General features: G+C 35.8%; 1 protein-coding gene across 1 annotated transcript; it reads right to left on the reverse strand.

Moving 5' to 3' along the window:
• On the reverse strand, positions 609–19014 carry LOC105172348 (probable Xaa-Pro aminopeptidase P). The gene is made up of 13 exons (XM_011093733.2): positions 18547–19014; positions 18034–18159; positions 17811–17930; positions 15345–15620; positions 14841–15013; positions 14063–14317; positions 8986–9137; positions 6641–6831; positions 4691–4799; positions 4431–4585; positions 3938–4030; positions 2064–2144; positions 609–1322 (listed from the first exon to the last, which is right to left on the reverse strand). The coding sequence occupies exons 1-13, from the start codon at positions 18835–18837 to the stop codon at positions 1251–1253; spliced, it is 2094 nt and encodes a 697-aa protein (XP_011092035.1). The 5' UTR covers positions 18838–19014; the 3' UTR covers positions 609–1250.

The following is a 19327-nucleotide window of genomic DNA, read 5'->3' on the forward strand; positions in this document are numbered from 1 at the left end:
TATTGCAGCGCACAAATAGAAATAATTATATTTACTCTGTGTTGCAGTTATTACGTGGAAAATAAATACATTATCTAAGTGCGTGGCTTCTATTCGTAATTTTGACTTATCAAAAGAATAGACATTTATTTTAAACACATAAGAGTTTTCAGCAATGTTGTTAACTGCTACATAAAGAAGATTTAAACCATTAACAATGCTTTTGTGCTTTCAAACTAGGTATGAAGAATATATGGAAAAGAGCGAAAAAATCATTTTAAGTGTTAATTACTTTTGTCTTTAATATGGCCAAAATTATAAATATGCAGTTTAATCACTAGAATTATACTTCTACATAAACGGGCGATTGCAATAATCATGCTTGCAATCGAATCCAAATTTTCATTTTTTTTTATTGATTTTTTTGACAAAAAACATCACATACAGTACATATGCGATATTTAAAAGCAATATAATATGATATTTTTTACGTATGTATTGCACGTAATACTTTTCCTACAAAAAAAATCAACCAAAAAAAGTTCATATATAGTAAAGTACGAATTTTGCAAAATTGACATGGTAATTGACCAAAAAATAAAAAAAAATGGCAAAATATAAAACAAGCATAATTCGAACTAAAAAATATAATTTACCCTAAATAATATCTTTAATGCCTAGTTTAAAATAATGTTTAATACATTTAAGTACTTGATCTATTGATTTTGTCCGAGTTTTGAACCTTTTTCAAACTTACCAGCTCAAGTATAGCTCTCTAACGTTCTAACACAATCTCCAACTTGCAGCTTGAAGCATGAATCAAGCTCCATTCCTTCACACCCCTAATCTACAATAAACACCTCAGATAAAGTACTGTGCATTATAGATGCAGTGTGAGTAGCGATGACTACTGGATGACACGGCATCACTTCTACTAGAATTAGTCAGCTCCACGGTGGCCACCTATTCAAATTCAGCTAATTGGGAGAAGAGAAGCTGTCGCGACGAGTTTCTTAATCAACCACTTCCAACAAACTTAATCCATAATTATAGCGATCAGGCTGAATTTCTCAGAGCATCTGTTCCTTCAGTCCTCGTCTTTCCATAAGCAAGGAAAATAACACGTGGACACGCAAGCTTTCTATTTATTTCTTAAGGTGTACGACTTAACATAATATATCCTCTTTGAAGTAATAGCCTTTTAAGTATAACAACAGGCAGGCAGTTCGAATTCTATTTGTACAAAGTCTGGAACAAGGTGAAATATTGTATCAAGCCTTTACAAGTGGCCTTGTATTATTCCAGAGCCATTCATACGCTGGACCATCAAGCAATGGGGAAACCTGTGGATGAAATGAGGTCAATCTGAAAATGAAACAACTTTAACTTGGAAGTACAAACTCTACTAGCCTCCACCAAAAATTTGAAGTCTTTGGTTTTCGTGATATGCAGTATTCAAGGTGCAAGATGTACAGCAGGTCTTACCAGATCATTGATAGAAACCCAAATTGTACTACCTGTGATGCTCCATGTGTCTATATTCTAGAACTGAAAATACACTCTATTTACTAGCAGACAAACTGGACGTGACTTTCTCTCACGACTTAAGTCATTCTTGTACGTAACATTCTTTCTTGGAAAGATAATAATTTGAATAGCAGTGACATCAGTTTTATATGGACATATTTGGAGCACTCTAATGCCGAACTTTCAATTGGTATCGATGAGATGTCACCACGTCTGAGACAAGATATCATTTTCGTCCTAACATTTTATATTATCACTTCAGGCAATTAGCTATGTAACCCAAAATCCAATTAATGTAGCAAGCAACTTCAGGGGCATAGCTAGGTGAATGCTGCTGTTAAGGCTAAATATGTAGTTCACCAATGAGGCGGGCGAGACTGTCAATGCCCTCACACCAACTGATGGATGATATGCAACATAAAGAGAGTTTGAACATGAAACATCGACTTAAATGAATAAGTTAGATGTTGAATTGAGTTAAGACATCGAATGGTGTCCTCCATGCACACGGTGGAAAGATAAATTTTAATAACAGAAAAGATGACACATCTGCTTACCTTCTCCCAGACTTGCCCGTGGTAGTCATTGAGCCAATCTATCTCGGCTGTAGAGAGTAATGATAAATCAACCAATTTGGCCTACATGATGTGGAGGAAGAATTACATATCAAAGATGATATGGCAAAAAATTATATTCCACTATGAGGCAAATACAAGGAACAAAGAAAATATAAATTTATGTTCTTCATGATAAACATGAAGCAGCAGTGACTATGAGAACTATGAACCACCACAAACCTTTCAACCCGAATCTTCCATCTTAGGTGGAATCAAATAATCAGGATGTAATTCCCCATTAACACTTAGTTATCTCAGGAAGAGTGAATAGTTTATCAGCCTTGGTTAATTCCAACCAGTCAATATGTGTGAGACCCCACATAGTATCAATTCTCAAATGAAGCACACTGATTTCTTACGTTTTTGGATAAAATTTAACCCTCACAAAGATACTTTGAAGCATATTTGCAATGTTAATAAAGTAAAAATGTATCATATTCAAATATTTGCTATACTTATCTTTTGTCGAATTCATTCATGATTTAGAAATGTAAAAATTGAAGGTATTGTATTGGATATAGAATTATTATGTTAGAAAGGTTAGCAATGCTTCAAACATCTAGAAAATTATACCACAATGTGCACCTTTTAAGCATACCCTTCTATATGTTAATGTGAATTACTTAAATCATGCAAGCAAAATATATTAGTAACACGTGTGTATCTATATGCACCTGAATATATGCCGAGAAGAACACAAAGTGCCATTCCAACATAAAAAGTTAAAAAATGAGGATATAAAAAATTATTTGCCCCACATTGGTGGAGATGTCTCAAACCACTTTATGCAATCAAAATCTAGTACTTGTTCCGGCGCTTAGGATACCACAAGTCTTTGGAAGAAGGGAATCCTAAATTTTAGAAGGTTTGGACCAAAGCCACATGCATGCAAGCACCACCATGGGTTGGCCAGCCAGCTTAGCTCTTTTTGCGACGTGGAGTGGACTTAGACCTTATATATCTTTTTAGACTAAAAAAACTAAGAACTCCATGTTAAATTTTCTATTAATTCTTGGATCAAAGTGTGACAAGTGGTACTCAACGTGTGACATGACAGTGATCAGATCACTCAGTGCATTAACGATAACATTAGCTCACCATATGGTTATACCCATTTAAGATCCATCACCCACCCATATACGACCCCTTAAAACCTATAACCAACTTATATTGGACCCATAATGAACTCATGATTATAGTTTATACTAATACCTTTTATAAATTCTATTATATTACTAACATTACTTTTAATAAACTACTAGAAAATTAAACATGAAGAACCCCATTTACGATCCATTAAAACTCATATAGGACCCATTATCTATTTAAATTTACTTAAACAAAACCATATTGGACTATGTTAAACCCAATCCAAACCAAAACTAGGTGGGTTGGGTTGGAACCATGCATTTCCACCCATATTGCCACCGCTAGTGGGGAATAAACACAGCAGTGCACCCCCATACTTCCCATTATATAGTTGCAGAACCGAATTGTGAAACAGAGAAAAAAGAAGATTCAGTAAAATGGGAAAACATTTAGCAAATGTGATTTTCAGCGCTACAGGCAACATAACCCCCCCCCCCCCCCCCCCAAAAAAAAAAAACGGAAAAATACTACAAAACCTAACTGTGCATCTGCAAAGGCATCATCCCTGGACATGAATTAATCCTACTTTCGGATTTTAAGTAAGAAACTGATATTTGGCATTACATTGTAAAACTAAACAATCCAACTAATTTAAATTTATCCAATAAAAACCAATCTTCTAAAACAGCAAATTCGATGTAATGAAGGAGTTTAGCAATTCATACCTGAATGGGAACAAATGTGAGCTTTTCAAATCCCAAATATTCTACTCCTCCAAAGCGATTTGGTGTGTTAGCCTCTTTCACATAGAGGAGATTCTGAAAGACAAGAATGGAGAAGAGATTGCTTGGTAAAAATATTGGTTTGATGGCTTGCTCAAGAAACTAGTGACCGGTTCAGCCTAAAACTTACTACGGTCCTATTTAAATGATGAATCAGGCAGCGCATAATAACTGGTGATCCTGGTCTTTAACCAAAAGGTTAAGTTGCTATATATACAGATCTTTGATCTTTATTAATGGCAACCTCTATTGGATTAAACTTAATTTTGCAGAATCTTAACCATAAGAAAACTCCTACATAAATGTTTTAAGCAAGTAATGCATCTCATGCTCACTAATAAAATAAGGCCCACATAACCGTTTAAGTAGGTAATAGCTTTTGACACTAATACTATTTATGCATGATTCTTTAGTTCCAGGAAAAGATGATACATACTTCAATCCTAATGCCAAATGCATGGTCTTCATAGTACCCTGGTTCATTGCTAACAACCATGCCTTTCAGCAACGGTGTCATGTTTCCAAAACGGAAGCTGATACTTTGAGGGCCTTCGTGAACATTCAGTGCAGCTCCTACACCATGACCAGTACCTAAAGTTTGATACAGCAGTTCACAAACTTAGCCTATCATCTCAAATCAAATCAAGAATTCCAGAAAACTCTGATAACAAGCACGCAGTAGGGAATCACTAATACCATGACGATAATCAAGACCAATCTTCCACAATGATGATCTTGCAAAGGCATCCAATACAAAACCAGGGTAGTTTTCAGGAAAGATGGCCTGATCAAGTGCTATATGACCCTGCCAAAAGCATATATCACTATTAGTATATTTCCTCATACGATGATTCCTTTTCTCTGAAATATAGTTAAGCACCAAGGATTGCTTAAATGAGAACAAACATAGAAGACCTTACAAACCAACATCTAACATTAAGCCAAACGTAAATGACAGCGTCAATACTAACAGCACTCAACAGAAACAACAGAATGCTATTTAAAAGATACAATGTCTATGTTTCCATGGGGCATGGCTATGATAACATGTCTAAGTTCCTTTTTGGCCCTTCTAAAACTATACCTATTTGAACAGATTCAAAATCTTAGTAGGTGTATACATCTATTAGATGCATTTCTCTTCATAATGTAACTCAAACAAAGATTATGAAGTTAAGTTCATTAGTAAGACCTGATATTTTACTAAGCCAGGATAAACAAACAATCACCAAAAGTGGGATTTTAAAGGGGCACGATGTTCCTACAGAAAGGCAAAAATTCATCACTGGTCATCACTAAGATAAAGCATCAACCATCTGTTTGATGCTTAACAACATGGGCTTCTTATATTCTTTTCATAATTTTGGATGCCTAAAGCAATAGACCTTGAAAACTGAAAGAACCAAAAAATTCTTAAAACATAAAGAAAGATATGAAGAGCAAAAGATCTAGGCATGAAATTATATTCCCCACAGTTGCTTAAGGTTTGAATTGCCCCACATAACTCGAGGAAAAGCAGAATTGCTCCAATATCCTGAATATGACTCTAGATAGTGATGAGTTGGGATAATAAACTGCAAGCACTCCTATACATTGTAGGATTTATGCATAAAATAGATAACCACTAACCAACTTGACATAACGGCTGAAAATGTGGAAAGAACCCAAGGTTCAGGAGGGTCTATCACAGAATTTCTTCGAAGAAATAGAACAGTTCAGTAAAATTTAAATAAAACAAGAGTCCAGACTTTAAATGAGCTTGCTGTTTCTAGATTCCTCATTACCTGCATCACTATTTTCCCAACAATTGTCTCCATAGCAGGGAATGTTAATTTCTGTCACTATCGTCTAAAGAATATTGCTAGTTCCATTTCAAATTTTAACCTCAAACATTAACTTTAATCTTGACTACAAGTGTTGGGCCCTGGGAGTAGTAGGAACTATTAGAAAATCTGGTTTAAGTTAATACAGATATAGATAAGCACTTAAAGCTACTTGTGCACTAAGTCAGAAGATTATAGCTGCGCGATAGATAATGGATGTATATTATTTTGGAGTTCAAGGATACTATTGCAGTTAACAACACTTCAACTCAACATTGATATTTAATTCCTTCATCTAATAAAATATATTGTTGGTAGAAGTTATGAAGAATTACTACAATAGAATGTTTTTCACATCTAATCATTAGTCTCTGAAATTAAGCTCGAATTGACAAATAAGTACCATTCCCAGATAACTCCAAACAGCAACTTGCTTCAATATTTCACAAATATGGCATACTAGGCTTTCAATATATAAATCCATCAGACTTCTCTAAATAAAATGATTCTTACTTCAGCTTTGTCAACAGAGAAATTTGCAAATTTTTTTTTAAAGAAAACACACTTATACCGTATCTGTGTACATGCGTAAAATCCACCAACAGTTTCTCATTCATCGACCCTCTATTCTCAAGTGCTCAAAACTTACTATCATTAAAGAGGCTACACATCTAATTTCTCTTAAAATGTCAAAAGTTAAATGGTATATTTCATGCATAACTGCACATAGTTAGGAAGAGAACCATGGATCAGCATCAATTAGGAAATTACTTCTTTTACAGAGATGGGAGATCGAGTTAAACAAATAACTAATGAACAACACCTGAAGAACTCGGGTAAAACATTCTTTTTCCCGTGAAGAAGGTTGACCAAAATGTACTGTCCGGGTAATGTCGGTCGTCCCATCAATATATTGTGCTCCACTGTCCAGTAGGAAGAGTTTTTCAGCATCTATAATGCTACAACTGTTAGGCTCTGGTTTGTAATGTATGATAGCACCATTAGCACCCGAACCTATGAAGAACATTTAGACATAGTGTCATTAAGTAAAATGATAAATTGGTACATTATTCAGCGCAATGATTAAACATGGGACATCGAGAGCTCCTTCTGATTGATTATTGAGTAGATAACTGCGGATAAAAGTCCAACTCTGGCCAATTCGAAAAACCCTTTTCGCATGTATATTTCAACTAATAACTGCAGACTTAAGTGAGGAAACTATTCATACAAAAATCTCTCTAAGACTACTAGTGGGTACATGCTTCACTTATATTCAGGAATCAAATTTCAGATGTACAAAGAATATTCATTGCTTTGTAACAGGAGGGACAATTTTGTTTGCTGCACCTTCACCATTGCACGCAAGGATGTGATTTAGAGCATTATCCTGATCTAGACAAACAAAAGAAAAAAGAAACAACCATATAAGGCCGAAAACTTCAAAAACTTGCCCCAATTTCAAAGATAATGGCGGTTAACGTCTCATTGTCCCTTAAACTACAAGAGAGGGAAACAGTCCCCTTTAGTGGCCATTAATCTAGGACCCTAGCAATCAGCTCAGCAGGTACACTCCAGCACCAATTTCTTGGTTCGGGTACTATATTACATATGTTTAGTCACAAGTTGTTTGATGGCAAAATGGAACCATTTCTTAACTCCATCCATATATTGAAGCATGTTCATCCCTCCTTGTTTCCCTTCTTTCCTGTTTCTTATCCTACCTTTTAATAGCTCCTGTGTCTAACAGCCCCAGAATGCCTTTTTAGGAGACTACTTTTAATATTTATAGGAGGGATTATCCCAAGAAAACATGTCCATCACTTCACACTTAACACCAGATTACACATGAAACTGAATGGTGAAGCATGAAACCACTGACCAGTTCTTGCCAAACTCATGTTTTCAATCCCAATTCATACTTTAATAATCAATTCTGAAGCATCCAATATCTTTGTGTCAAGTATCCCAATTTTGACCTCTGGAGATTCAACTACTTATTGTTCAAAGGATAGTACAGAATAGCAAACCATTAGATGATTAACCACCAAGATCTGGCTAAGCTCTGATTTGTTCCTCTAACCAACTCAGTGATAAATCTGGGTCTCTCGTGTAAAAAGTTGAACAAGTAGTATGAACTTGATGAATTGAGTGGTACTGACCAATCATGAAACTCATGAATAACTTGAACTGGGAAATAATTGTGAAGAATGATATAAGATGTCAATGACATAATCTTTACAGTATAGCATTTCCATGCATAACCTCTATCATAAAAGGGGCTCCAGAGGCATGCGAAGACAGGATGAAGTGAAAATAACAGTGGGTACACACAGATGCACGTCTTGACGAAGTGAAGATGTAAAACAATTGCAAAATCTATCTTGAACCCTTAAGCAAACTTTATTTGCTCTAAACCAACAACTTCTCAACTTGCAAGAAACACAAAGCTTCACATTTTTTTGGGGGGGAAAAAGTGGGTGCGACTCCGGAAGACATCTATATTTCAAACGACCACATTCACAAGACAATTCACTGCAAGAAAATTCTACCCTACTAAAACTGAAAACTGGGTAAAGAGTAGGCAAAAAACCTTAACCAATTTGGATAACAATCTAAGACACTCTGAAGGAGGGCATACACAATTCTTTTTGCTTCATGTTCAATGATGTTTAACTGAAACTAAATACAAAACTCAGAAATGAAGAACAAGTAGTTGCAACCTAGTGGTAGTGTTCCATCATTTCTACTAAAATAGAGCAGCATTCAGGCATTTTGTCTAAGATTTTTTAAATATCAACGACTAGTAAGTTCCTTGCAAAAGTATATACAAAGAAGAGAAGTTCCCACCAAAGTTTTAGGAACCAGATGTACAAACAAATATATAGGTAACTACAGATCACAGATCCAAATCCTATAGTGCACATTTCATTGAGTAACTTGCAGGGAGGATTCATCCTAGGAAATAGGCAAATAGTTTGGGTTGCCTTCATCATAAGTTCCTCAATGACTCTTCAGAATCAGAATCTCCCATATAAAGGTAGATTTAGAGAAGCTCAGCCCTATAGATGTTGAAACTTCTGAATGAGGTAAGTATCTGATTAAAGCAAAGTGCACCGAGAATGAAAAGACAATATGCTCAAAGGTTGATAGGATAAGGAGATTTACCACTTATAGTATCGAAACTTGTGCCAATGAAACCATCTTGCCTAGAGCGGAACTCAAGAAGTTTGTCAGAAACATCTACTTCTGTCAAAATGACACCATTGCTGATTTCCTCCTCCAGCCATGCCCAGAATTGTGCTAGAGCTGCTGCATCCCTGCAAAAGAATAGTCATACTTAAATTCAGCCAAAATATTGATCTATCGACTGTATTAATCAATACAAAAATTGCATGCAATGCTTGTGAAAATAAGTTGAAGAGAGACATAGTTCCAGTTGACAAAGCCACCTGGTTGCCAATACCTTCCATGGGAAGGTTAAAGTAGGTAACAAAAATTTATCAGACAAGGCGCATTTAATCTATGTGGAAAGCAAAGAGATACTAAGGAGTATTGTTGGAAGCTACATGGTAGACCAACTAGAGGTCATGGAAAAAAGTCAACAAGACCACAAGCAAACCAATCTGAGTCCATTGAAGGTTTTTCTCCATTTCCATTTAGGAGGTACAAGCCTTAAAGCGATTTTTGTCTCAACTAGAATCGCAATCAACCTCAATTGCTTCCTCTAACTTTGGCCAAGAAGGTAGTGCTTTTCTTGCCAATCTTATCTCTCATAATGATAAGATTCCAGAGAAAACAAAACAAAACTCCCTAGGCTTAGGAAAAGATAAAGTCCATACAGCTGATGGATCTTTAGCCTCCAATCTAGAGAAGGTTCTGTTAATGCACCCCTACCATTAATCTATCACCATCCTTTCATGTTCCTACTTTACCAATTAACATTGTATCTGTTACTGCAATCACCAAAGCCGTTAATCGCGAAGTTGAATTTTTGTCATTCTTATTATGTATTTCAAGATCTGGATGCCGGAAAAACAATAGACAACGGAAGACTACAAGATGGCTTGCATCTCCAAGACGAAGGCTTCAGCAGCCATTCCTATTATAACTTGAGCTATGTTAGGATAATTGGCAGCCAACAAATGATCCATTGGCATACATGACTAGAGACACCCATCCTTTTCAGTTTTACAGAGAGTAGATTATATCTCAATTCGTTTAGACAGCGTAATTTAGATTTATTAGTTTATTCTGCATGTGAATTTGCCAAGCACCAAGCATTCATCCTTCAGCTAATAACAAGAGCCCTATTCCTTTTATGACTATTCATTCCAATGTGCGGGGTCCTACTCAGACTATTTCATTGTTTGGTTATAGATGGTTCATAACCTTTATTGATTATGTACAAGGCTAACTCGGGTCTACTTGATGAAAACGCAAAAAATGAAGTTTTTTCTTCTTTTCAACTATTTCACATAATGATTTGTACACAACTTGATGTCAATGTTAAATATTTAAGAACCAATAATGGTATAAAGTACATAGATGGTGTTTTTGTGCATACTTAGATTCTAATGTAATATTGCACCAAACAAGTTCTGTCAACACAAGTTTAAATAGCTCGATCTACTATGAATGTTCCAAAGGTTTATCTGATATGCAATGCTTTCAAAGACATATCCTATCGATAGAATGCCACACAAACACTTAATTTTAAGAGTTCTTTAGAAGCTCCACAAGGTCATAATTAATGTACAATTCCCCTAAAATTTCTGGATGTGGGTGTTTTGTTCATAGGATGGGAGGAATGCAAACAAGCTAAAACCTAAGGCCTGAAATGTGTGATTGTTGGATACTCTGCAACTCAGAAAGGACATAAGTGATATCATCCATCGACTAAGAAGTACTTTGTTAGTATAGATGTTACATTCAGAAAATCTGACCCATACTTTCCTGCACCTCAGTCATCCCTTCAGGGGGAGAGTCAACGAAAATGTTAACACCTACCCTTATACAGAATTTTGGAAAAAGTCCTAGCAATGAAGAGCAACAACCTAAAATTTGGAGATTAGGTAAGCCAGATTTGTAAACCTCTATACATTGAGTCAAGACAAATCAGGCCATCAACCAGCTTCTACCTACTCAAGAGCCATTCTGACTCCAGTGCCTTAGATGATATCATGTGGTCTTCCCTTCATTTTCATCCCATTACTAATGATTTTAATGTTCCTATTGCTATTAGGAAAGGAATGAGGGTTTGTTTCCAATGGTTATCTTCTTCCTATAGAGCCTTTGTATCATCTATTTCCTACACAAGGTTGGCAAGAAGCATATAGGGATCCAAAATGGAAAGAGACAATGATCGATGAGACGAAGGATTGGTAAAAATGAGACATTGGAACTTGTTATTCTTCCATTGGGGAAAAAAAAAGTTGGATGCAAATGGGTTTTTGTAGTGAAACATAAAGCGCATCGTTCAATTGAAGATATAAAGCTTGATTTGATTGGAGGCCAAGGGCTTTACTCAAACCCTCCAGATCGGCTATTAAGATACTTTTGCTTCTATTACAAAAATGAGTACTATGAAAACGATATTGTCATATACAGCTAACCTTGAACAGGATCTACAACAATTTGATGTCAAAAGTGCCTTTGTGCATGGATACTTGCAAAAAGAAGTGTATGGAAATTTCTCAGGAGTTGATGATGAGAAAACGGAAGACAAGGTATGTAGATTAAAGAAAGCATTATATGGTGTTAAGCAATCACCAAGTGCATGGTCCACTGGATTCACAAAAGCCATGATTTCATTGGATATTATGAAAGCAATATTGATGCCTGTTCATAAACATACATAGGTAAGATCCATCACTCATTGTCTATGTTACTGATATAGTTGTGACGGGACGATAAGAGGAGATTACCCAACTCAAGAAACTTTCAACACAAGAGTTTGAGATCAAGGATTTGAGTAAGTTGCAATATTTTCTTGAAATAGAGGTTGCAAGATCAGATATGGGAATCTTTGTCTCAAAAAAGGAGTAAATTTTGGATCTCTCTGAAGATTCTGGTATGCTGGGATGCAAATTTACTGACTCACCTTGAAGCTAAAATCACGAACTTCAAGCAGGGGTTGGCAAGTTAGTAAGGTTGGTACATCAATATATATGCATGATCCCCGAGATTCCCCTCTAGAAGTTGCTCTTCGTATTCTTAGATACTTAAAATCTGCACTTAAAAAGGTATTACTCTTCTCGAAGCACGGTCACCTAAAAATAGAGGCTTATACATATGCAAATTAGGCTAGATCTATTGACGATAAGAGGTCAACATCAAGTTGCTGCACATTTCTTGGCAACAAATTAGTTACTTGGAGAAGTAAAAAACATATTGTGGTAGCAAGATAAAGTGCAGAGGCAGAACATAGAGCTATGGCACAAACCATTAGTGAATTAGTATGGCTGCAGAAATTAATGGCAGAATTAAGATTGTTGGAAGAGAAACATTTATCCTTGTTTGTTGATAACAAGGCTGCCATTAGACAATCCAGTTAAACATGATCAGACAAAGCATATAGTGATTGACAGGCATTTCATAAAAGAGAAAATATTACATATTCCTCATATACTTCAAAAAAACAACTAGTTGATGCGTTCACAAACATGATTAGACAAAGCATATGGTGATTGACAGGGCTGGAAGAGAAACATTTATCCTTGTTTGTTGATAATAACAAGGCTGCCATTAGACGATCGACTTAAACATGATCAGACAAAGCATATAGTGATTGACTGGCATTTCATGAAAGAGAAAATAATAGAGAGAATATTATATATTTCTCATATACTTCAAACAAACAACTAGTTGATGCGTTCACAAAGGGACTCAACAATAGAACATGTCATAATCTAGTTTGCAAGTTGGGCTTGTGTAATATCTATGAACCAACTTGAAGGGCCCACATTTAGTAGGAGATTATTTGGAGCAACTAATGATATTTTGTTAGACGATTTTTAGGAGTAATTGAAGATTGTGTATTTGGGGCTGATTATTAGGACCTAATTTCATTCCTTTCATATTTCCTTTATAGAGTTACGAATGTATATATAAACAGAGTGGTTATAAAGTACAATATACAAAAAAGAGAAAAAGAATGAATACTTTCTTGTTTGCTACGAACAATATTGTGATAATGAATTTGAGGTGATTCACAGGTAAGATTCCACCAATTAGAGGTGATCCACTTAGAATCATAACACTTAAACCCATTATAGGTGACTCCATCAATTAGAGGTGATCCCCTTAGAACCATCACAGGTGATGTCACTTAGAACCATCACAATTTGAGGTGATTCCATCAATTAGAGGTGATCCAATTAGAGTGGACTCCATCACAGATTATTTCATTTAGAAACTTTACAGTGGTTCAAAGTATGTCTGTTGTAGTTTAGTTTATAAATAAGCTCAAGATCTTACTACTATTCTAACACTTGAAACCATAACACAGCATGGTTAGGGTAAGTAGGATCTGGCAGCACCATTTTAAGAGAACACATTAAAAGAAGGACAAAATAAGTATTTCAAAGAAGTATTCCATGCTTTTGTTTAACTAATTGTTGAGAATCATGAATTGATTCTCCAAATAACTGTAAAATCACAAGAGAATCACAACAAAATCTTAGTGATTCTTGTGATATCTATATAATTTGATTTTGGAGATATTTCCTTATTTTTATGTTATACATATATGTAGTTCACCTATATAAATAGGTGGAGGTTATATCATCAAACTAATAGAGAATAGTATGATTTAGCCCTTTGGCATTTTTATCGTGGACGTAGGTCATATGACCAAACCACATAAATGTTGGTCTCTTGTTTCTGTCTTCACTTACCTAGAAATCTGACACTAATAAAGGAAATATGCATAAAGACAGTCCCATCCAAACGCATTGCAGGAAGCTCCAGTTCAGAAGACATTTGCAATGTCTGCAGTGCAACAGAATAAAAAAACATAATGCTACAATTTATACATAAATATTTGCATATTTGCCTCCAAAAGATAATAACAAGCACTAAAAGTAGAGAGCATGATCCACATTTTTTCCCCCTTACAACAGTCCAGTTTATGCACTAAAAACATGTCACAAGAGAACGTGTAAATTGCACAGAAAAACTGCTGATTAATAGTTACTCAAATAAGGCACATGTAAAAACTAAGGATATTTGCAGTTGCACTTACCTTAGATGACAATTACGCATTCCTTCTAATTCAGCTTCATTCTTCACAGCTTTAGCCAAAGAAACAGGCGAGCTCCTATACACCGCAGTGGGTCCACAAGATTGGCCATCTGGACTGTTTGGTACAGTCTTCTTGTTACTATTAACAACTCCAGCAGTGCTAATGTACTTATCACAGGCAGATTTAAAAGTATTTACAATAGCAGCACTAACAGATGATGTGTCCAACCAAAGGCACGCCCCTTTTAGAGCCAAACTGCAACAAAAAGTATGGTCAAGGACAACTTGTTACTGGGAGATCTAATGTACAAGTTTTAGAAAATCAATTCTGTACATTATATGTGACAAACTGTTCATTGAAACAGCCTTTCCTTGACGGTTTCTTATACGTTAAATGGGAATTATATTAGGATTGCTACAGCACCTGTAACGTAGTGGTACGGGCCAGCTAAAGACAATTTGAAACTTTCTGGTCTAAACTTGTTGAAACTCAGTGGAACAGAACAGCAAAAGGCCAACTAAACCCAAAAAAGTGATATAATGCTTTCTTGAGCAAGAATTCACTTTAGGCAGAAGACTCTCAGTCCAATCGTTTTTTGCTTTGATGCAAAATCATTGTGGTGATTCTATGCCGCACATTTTTCTTTTCCCATTTATAGTTTCAGTAAACCTTATAGAGCATTAGTGTAACAGTTTTCAGCTGACAAAAGTAAAAAGAGCAACCTAGTGAAGCAGAATTCATTGGAACACAAGCAAAAAGGCTGTGAACTCAAACTTACCTTTCAATTTCAGAAAGAATAGACTCATATGGTCTCAACTCTATTCCAGCATTCTTCAAGTAATGGTTCACTTCAGGATTGAGTTTGGCATCATCTATAAATAATTTTGCTCCATCAATCTCCACAACTAAATAGGCATACATGACAGGTGAATGTGGTACGTCGCTACCTCTCTATTACAAAAATTTGCGTGTTAGTAATGAACCATAACAAGATTTAAATTTAAATAAACTCTTGGACTTGTCTCTGGTTTCTTCACAAATAAAGAAACCCACAAGGCACGGTCAAGATATATCTAGCATCATATGAAAGAAAAATCCAGAAATAATCTTCATGATCTCTATACCAGTTTGAATTGAAGGACAACATTCTAGTTGATGTATCAACTTTTGAGGTGCTTTTTTCTCTGTTACTTGTTTTTCTAGGTGAGTAGCTAGTTAACCCATTTCATAATTCTGGTACAATTTATTAAAGCACAATCAAGAAAACAGCTCAGTGTATTACCAAGTTCAAGAGCCATGCAATCTCATCCAGCATTGAGATAACAATCGCAGATGAACCAGCACTAATTAGTTCAGACCTCAACGAGGACAGCTTGGATGACACATCTACGCCAGCATATTTCACGTCATGCAATCTGATATGTCTGTTTGGAGGCTTTGGTCTGGAATCTTTCCACATCTCATCCACAAGATTAACATCATACAAGTAGACCAACTCATGATTCTTCTGAGATATGGCCTCTTTCAGTTCTTCTGCAGCATCGGAAGAAAACAGGAACTGAACGCTTCACAAAAACCAAGAGAAGGTGGTTTCTGGGATCAGAAATATGAAATTGAAGAAAATTTAAAATGAAATCAGAAATTGCATATACCCACAAATAGATATGAAGATGACAAGAAAGGAAGCATTAAAATAACTTATAAGAAGAAAAGGACCATGACAAATTCAAGAAAAAAGTCAAAAAAAAAATACAAATTGCTACCAAATATAAAACTTGTATAACAATGTGACGAAGAACCTTGTTTAGCACCAAGTTAAATATTATTTGGAAAAAAACAGCAAATCTAATATAAACCAATAGACAAACTGAAAACATGTTCCTCCGTAACCAATATTATCCTAAGGGGAAATAGTACACTGTCCAGATAACAGCTAAATGTACCAGTTCCCAGTGCAGTGCAAGCAATTCAGCTGGACTGGAAAGTAAACTCAGAGGATGAAACGGTACCTAGGTTTATAAATCAGGTTTTACGCCACAGCCTCAGAGCGACTTAAGATCAAGTAAAATTGACATTAATGATCCAAAGTTCAACCTCTACATTTAGAAAATATTTTGTCTCCTCTAACTTGGCTCACATCTTCCACAAGCCACAGGTTACATTAGATTAACTTTATTTATTCATTACTGATGACCTGCAACGGTCTTTCAGACATATTAGGAACAAAACTTGTTCTGAGAAATGTGTATATTTTAAATGTACAATCCATACCAAAAACTAATAAGAATCATCTTCATGGAGAAAAATCAAGCCATAAAGGCTGGAAGAACTGCAAATGCATGTCAATAGGCAAATTCAAAGTTTCACTAGCCTCAGAATTCTGCGACCAAAATTAGAACACCAATGAGTATTGGTCTATAGGTGGGCAGCCACTACAAAATTGGTGAAGTTATTATTGAGCTTACATATGTGGATAATTTGGAGAAAAACAATAAGAATTTTCAGAAAGCAACTTTGGTACTCTCTATTTGGAATAAGCATGCTGCATTCCACGCTAGTTGCTAACTAGGTCAAACTCAGCTCACAAATTGCTCAGCTTTATTTGGATAATTAAATAGTCTAATTTGGATCAACTAAAATGTGGACCAAGCAAGCAGGACCACCTCCAACCTGACTCCATTGACAACAGAAGAAAGAGGATTTTCCTCCTCTTTCGTGTTATCTTTATTTCCTTCTTAGTAAAATTCACTTTTCATATTGAAGAAAAAAAATCCAAATGGTAATGTCATACCAAAATGCAGTTTCACTGATCATTAGTAAGTTTATGCAACAAAACAGCAAAACTAGATCAATTGATGGAGGTGGACGGAACCCAACCCCAATCATGGAGGGTTTGAGGGTAATGGGTTGATCTAAAATGTAGTAAAGGAAAGAAAAGTTACACAGAGACACACACGGCAGACATGCATTTTGCTTTAGAACATCATTCAATTTCTTACAGAACACCACTAGAACATAAACAATTTAATGGATTTTATGCTATTTAATTCTACTGCTATAGGTTAATCTCTTTTAAGATTAATTTAAAATACAGTTTCAGTTTTCTACAAGAAATAATATACATTCAACTCATTTTGCTCTCTTTCAATTCAAAAGAATGTTTTTAACCCATCCTGAAAGCTAAAATCCAAACCATGAGAAAGTCCAATCATATTTCTGACCACATTCTCCATAGGGCCCTCTTATCTCTTCCTTCTCCGAGCTCAGGTTATGGAAGAAGGAACCGAGAAGAAGGTATCAGCAACAACTGGTTTTATTACGGGACAGCTCATGATGTTCATATCGATCTATTATGCGCCTCTGCATCTAGCATTGGGTAGACCTCATACAATAACTGTCCTAGCTCTACCATATCTTTTGTTTCATTTCTTCTGGCAAACCACACAGCTCACACAACCTAACCCCAACTCACACGAACCACACTCTAAACACCATGAAGTTGCACTGGCCTAATAATGCTTCTTCGCCATCCAAGAAATTTAATATCAGACCAGTAAACCTTTGATTTTAATTCATAAATGGCTAGTTCTCATTGGCAACTGTCAGTATATGTAGATTTATCACATGATGACCTTCATCCAATTAGTTTATTCATTTCTAGGATGCCACTGTTTCATCTGAAAAGTTAGGACATGGAAGTTGAAATAATCATATGGTGAACATAGACTCGGAACTAGAATTTACTCACAGGATCTATGCCAATTCGGCAACCAGGTGACAAGATACCATTAAGCCACTCACTTGTCGTAGGTACTCCAAAATTACCAGCCCTCATGAGAATCCAGCTAGAGCTTAACTGCTGCTCAGCCTGTCAGCAACAATAGGAAGATATCACTAAAACCAACAGCAAATTTTAGCAACAGCTTATAGGAGTGAAAGCGAGAGAGATGTCAATCTTCAACAGTTCAGACCTGGAGGAAGTATCGTCCATCTGTCCAAAGAGCTGCTTTATCTTTCGTGACAACAGCAGTGCCTGCGCTACCAGTAAAGCCTGATATGTACGCTCGCCTTGCATAACACTCCGAAGTAAACTCGCTCTGAAAATAAGCACAATAATACTAAGAAATTGCAACTGACAGCTCAACTCTTCACCAAGAACGAAAAAATAATCTGTTTAGTAGCCACCTAAAAGTGCAATTGAATCCTTTACACAAAAGATCAAGATGCTATGACTAAATACTATATGTTTAGAACAGAAGAGTGCAATTTTTTACATTCAATTTAATTAACATCAGAACTAGAATCCTTCACTCTAAATATCAAGATGGTTCGAACAGAAGTGCGACTTTGCGATCCAATAAACCAGCAAATTCAACAGCAAAGGCATTAATTGAGCACACAATCTTCCAGTCATTTCTCAATTTCTTCAGGCAGCTGAAAACCACAGAAAATTAATCTTTCCACAAGAAACAAAATAAGCAAACCTGATGAGCATCCTGAGAGGGAATGATATAGGCATCTATATTGATGTTTGGCCGGGAGAATAGCTCGCGAAGAGCCACAAGCTTTTCGTCGGGCTCGGAGCTTTTGTGCTTCTTCCGTAGCTCCGAGGAAGGCTTGGCGGTTATGGAGGCGGATATTCGGATAACCGAACGGCGCTGCAATTTGGTGTGAGAGTTGGGGAGGTAAGTGATACTACGGCGAAACGGGGAGGAAAGGGAGAGGAGACTGAAGCGGCTGCGAGCATGAAGTTGAAAGGGGCGGTGCAAAAGCATTCTTCCGGCGGAGAACGACACTGCTGTTCCCCTGAAACTTGAATTATTGCAGATTGCAGAAAGATGGAGAAAGAGGATAAGGCGTCTTCCCTTCACCTCCCTTCACTGCTTTCTTCGTCCTTTTAAGCAATCGTAACGTAACCAAGAGAAAAACGCAACAGTGGTTTTGCTTTGCCAGAAAGCTTCTACTGCCTTTGTTTGGATTAATTTTCAATTTCATTTTTCAGTAAAAATAATCAATTTTTGGATTTGCGTTTTAAGTGTTTTGTTTTTTATTTTGAAGATAGCGAGAGCACAATAGAGATAAGTAATGTATCTTGAAAATAAATGATATATTTGTATTTGTGTTTTGGGGTAATATAAAATATTTTCAAATAAGTGGTTTAGATTTGATGTTAGGATTTAAAAGACAAAAATCGTCAAATCATATACTTTTTATATATAATTTTATATATAAAATTTTATGTCTAATATTGTATTTTTTTGAGAT

This window comes from Sesamum indicum, linkage group LG10 (assembly GCF_000512975.1).
Source record: "Sesamum indicum cultivar Zhongzhi No. 13 linkage group LG10, S_indicum_v1.0, whole genome shotgun sequence".
Lineage (NCBI taxonomy): Eukaryota > Viridiplantae > Streptophyta > Magnoliopsida > Lamiales > Pedaliaceae > Sesamum > Sesamum indicum.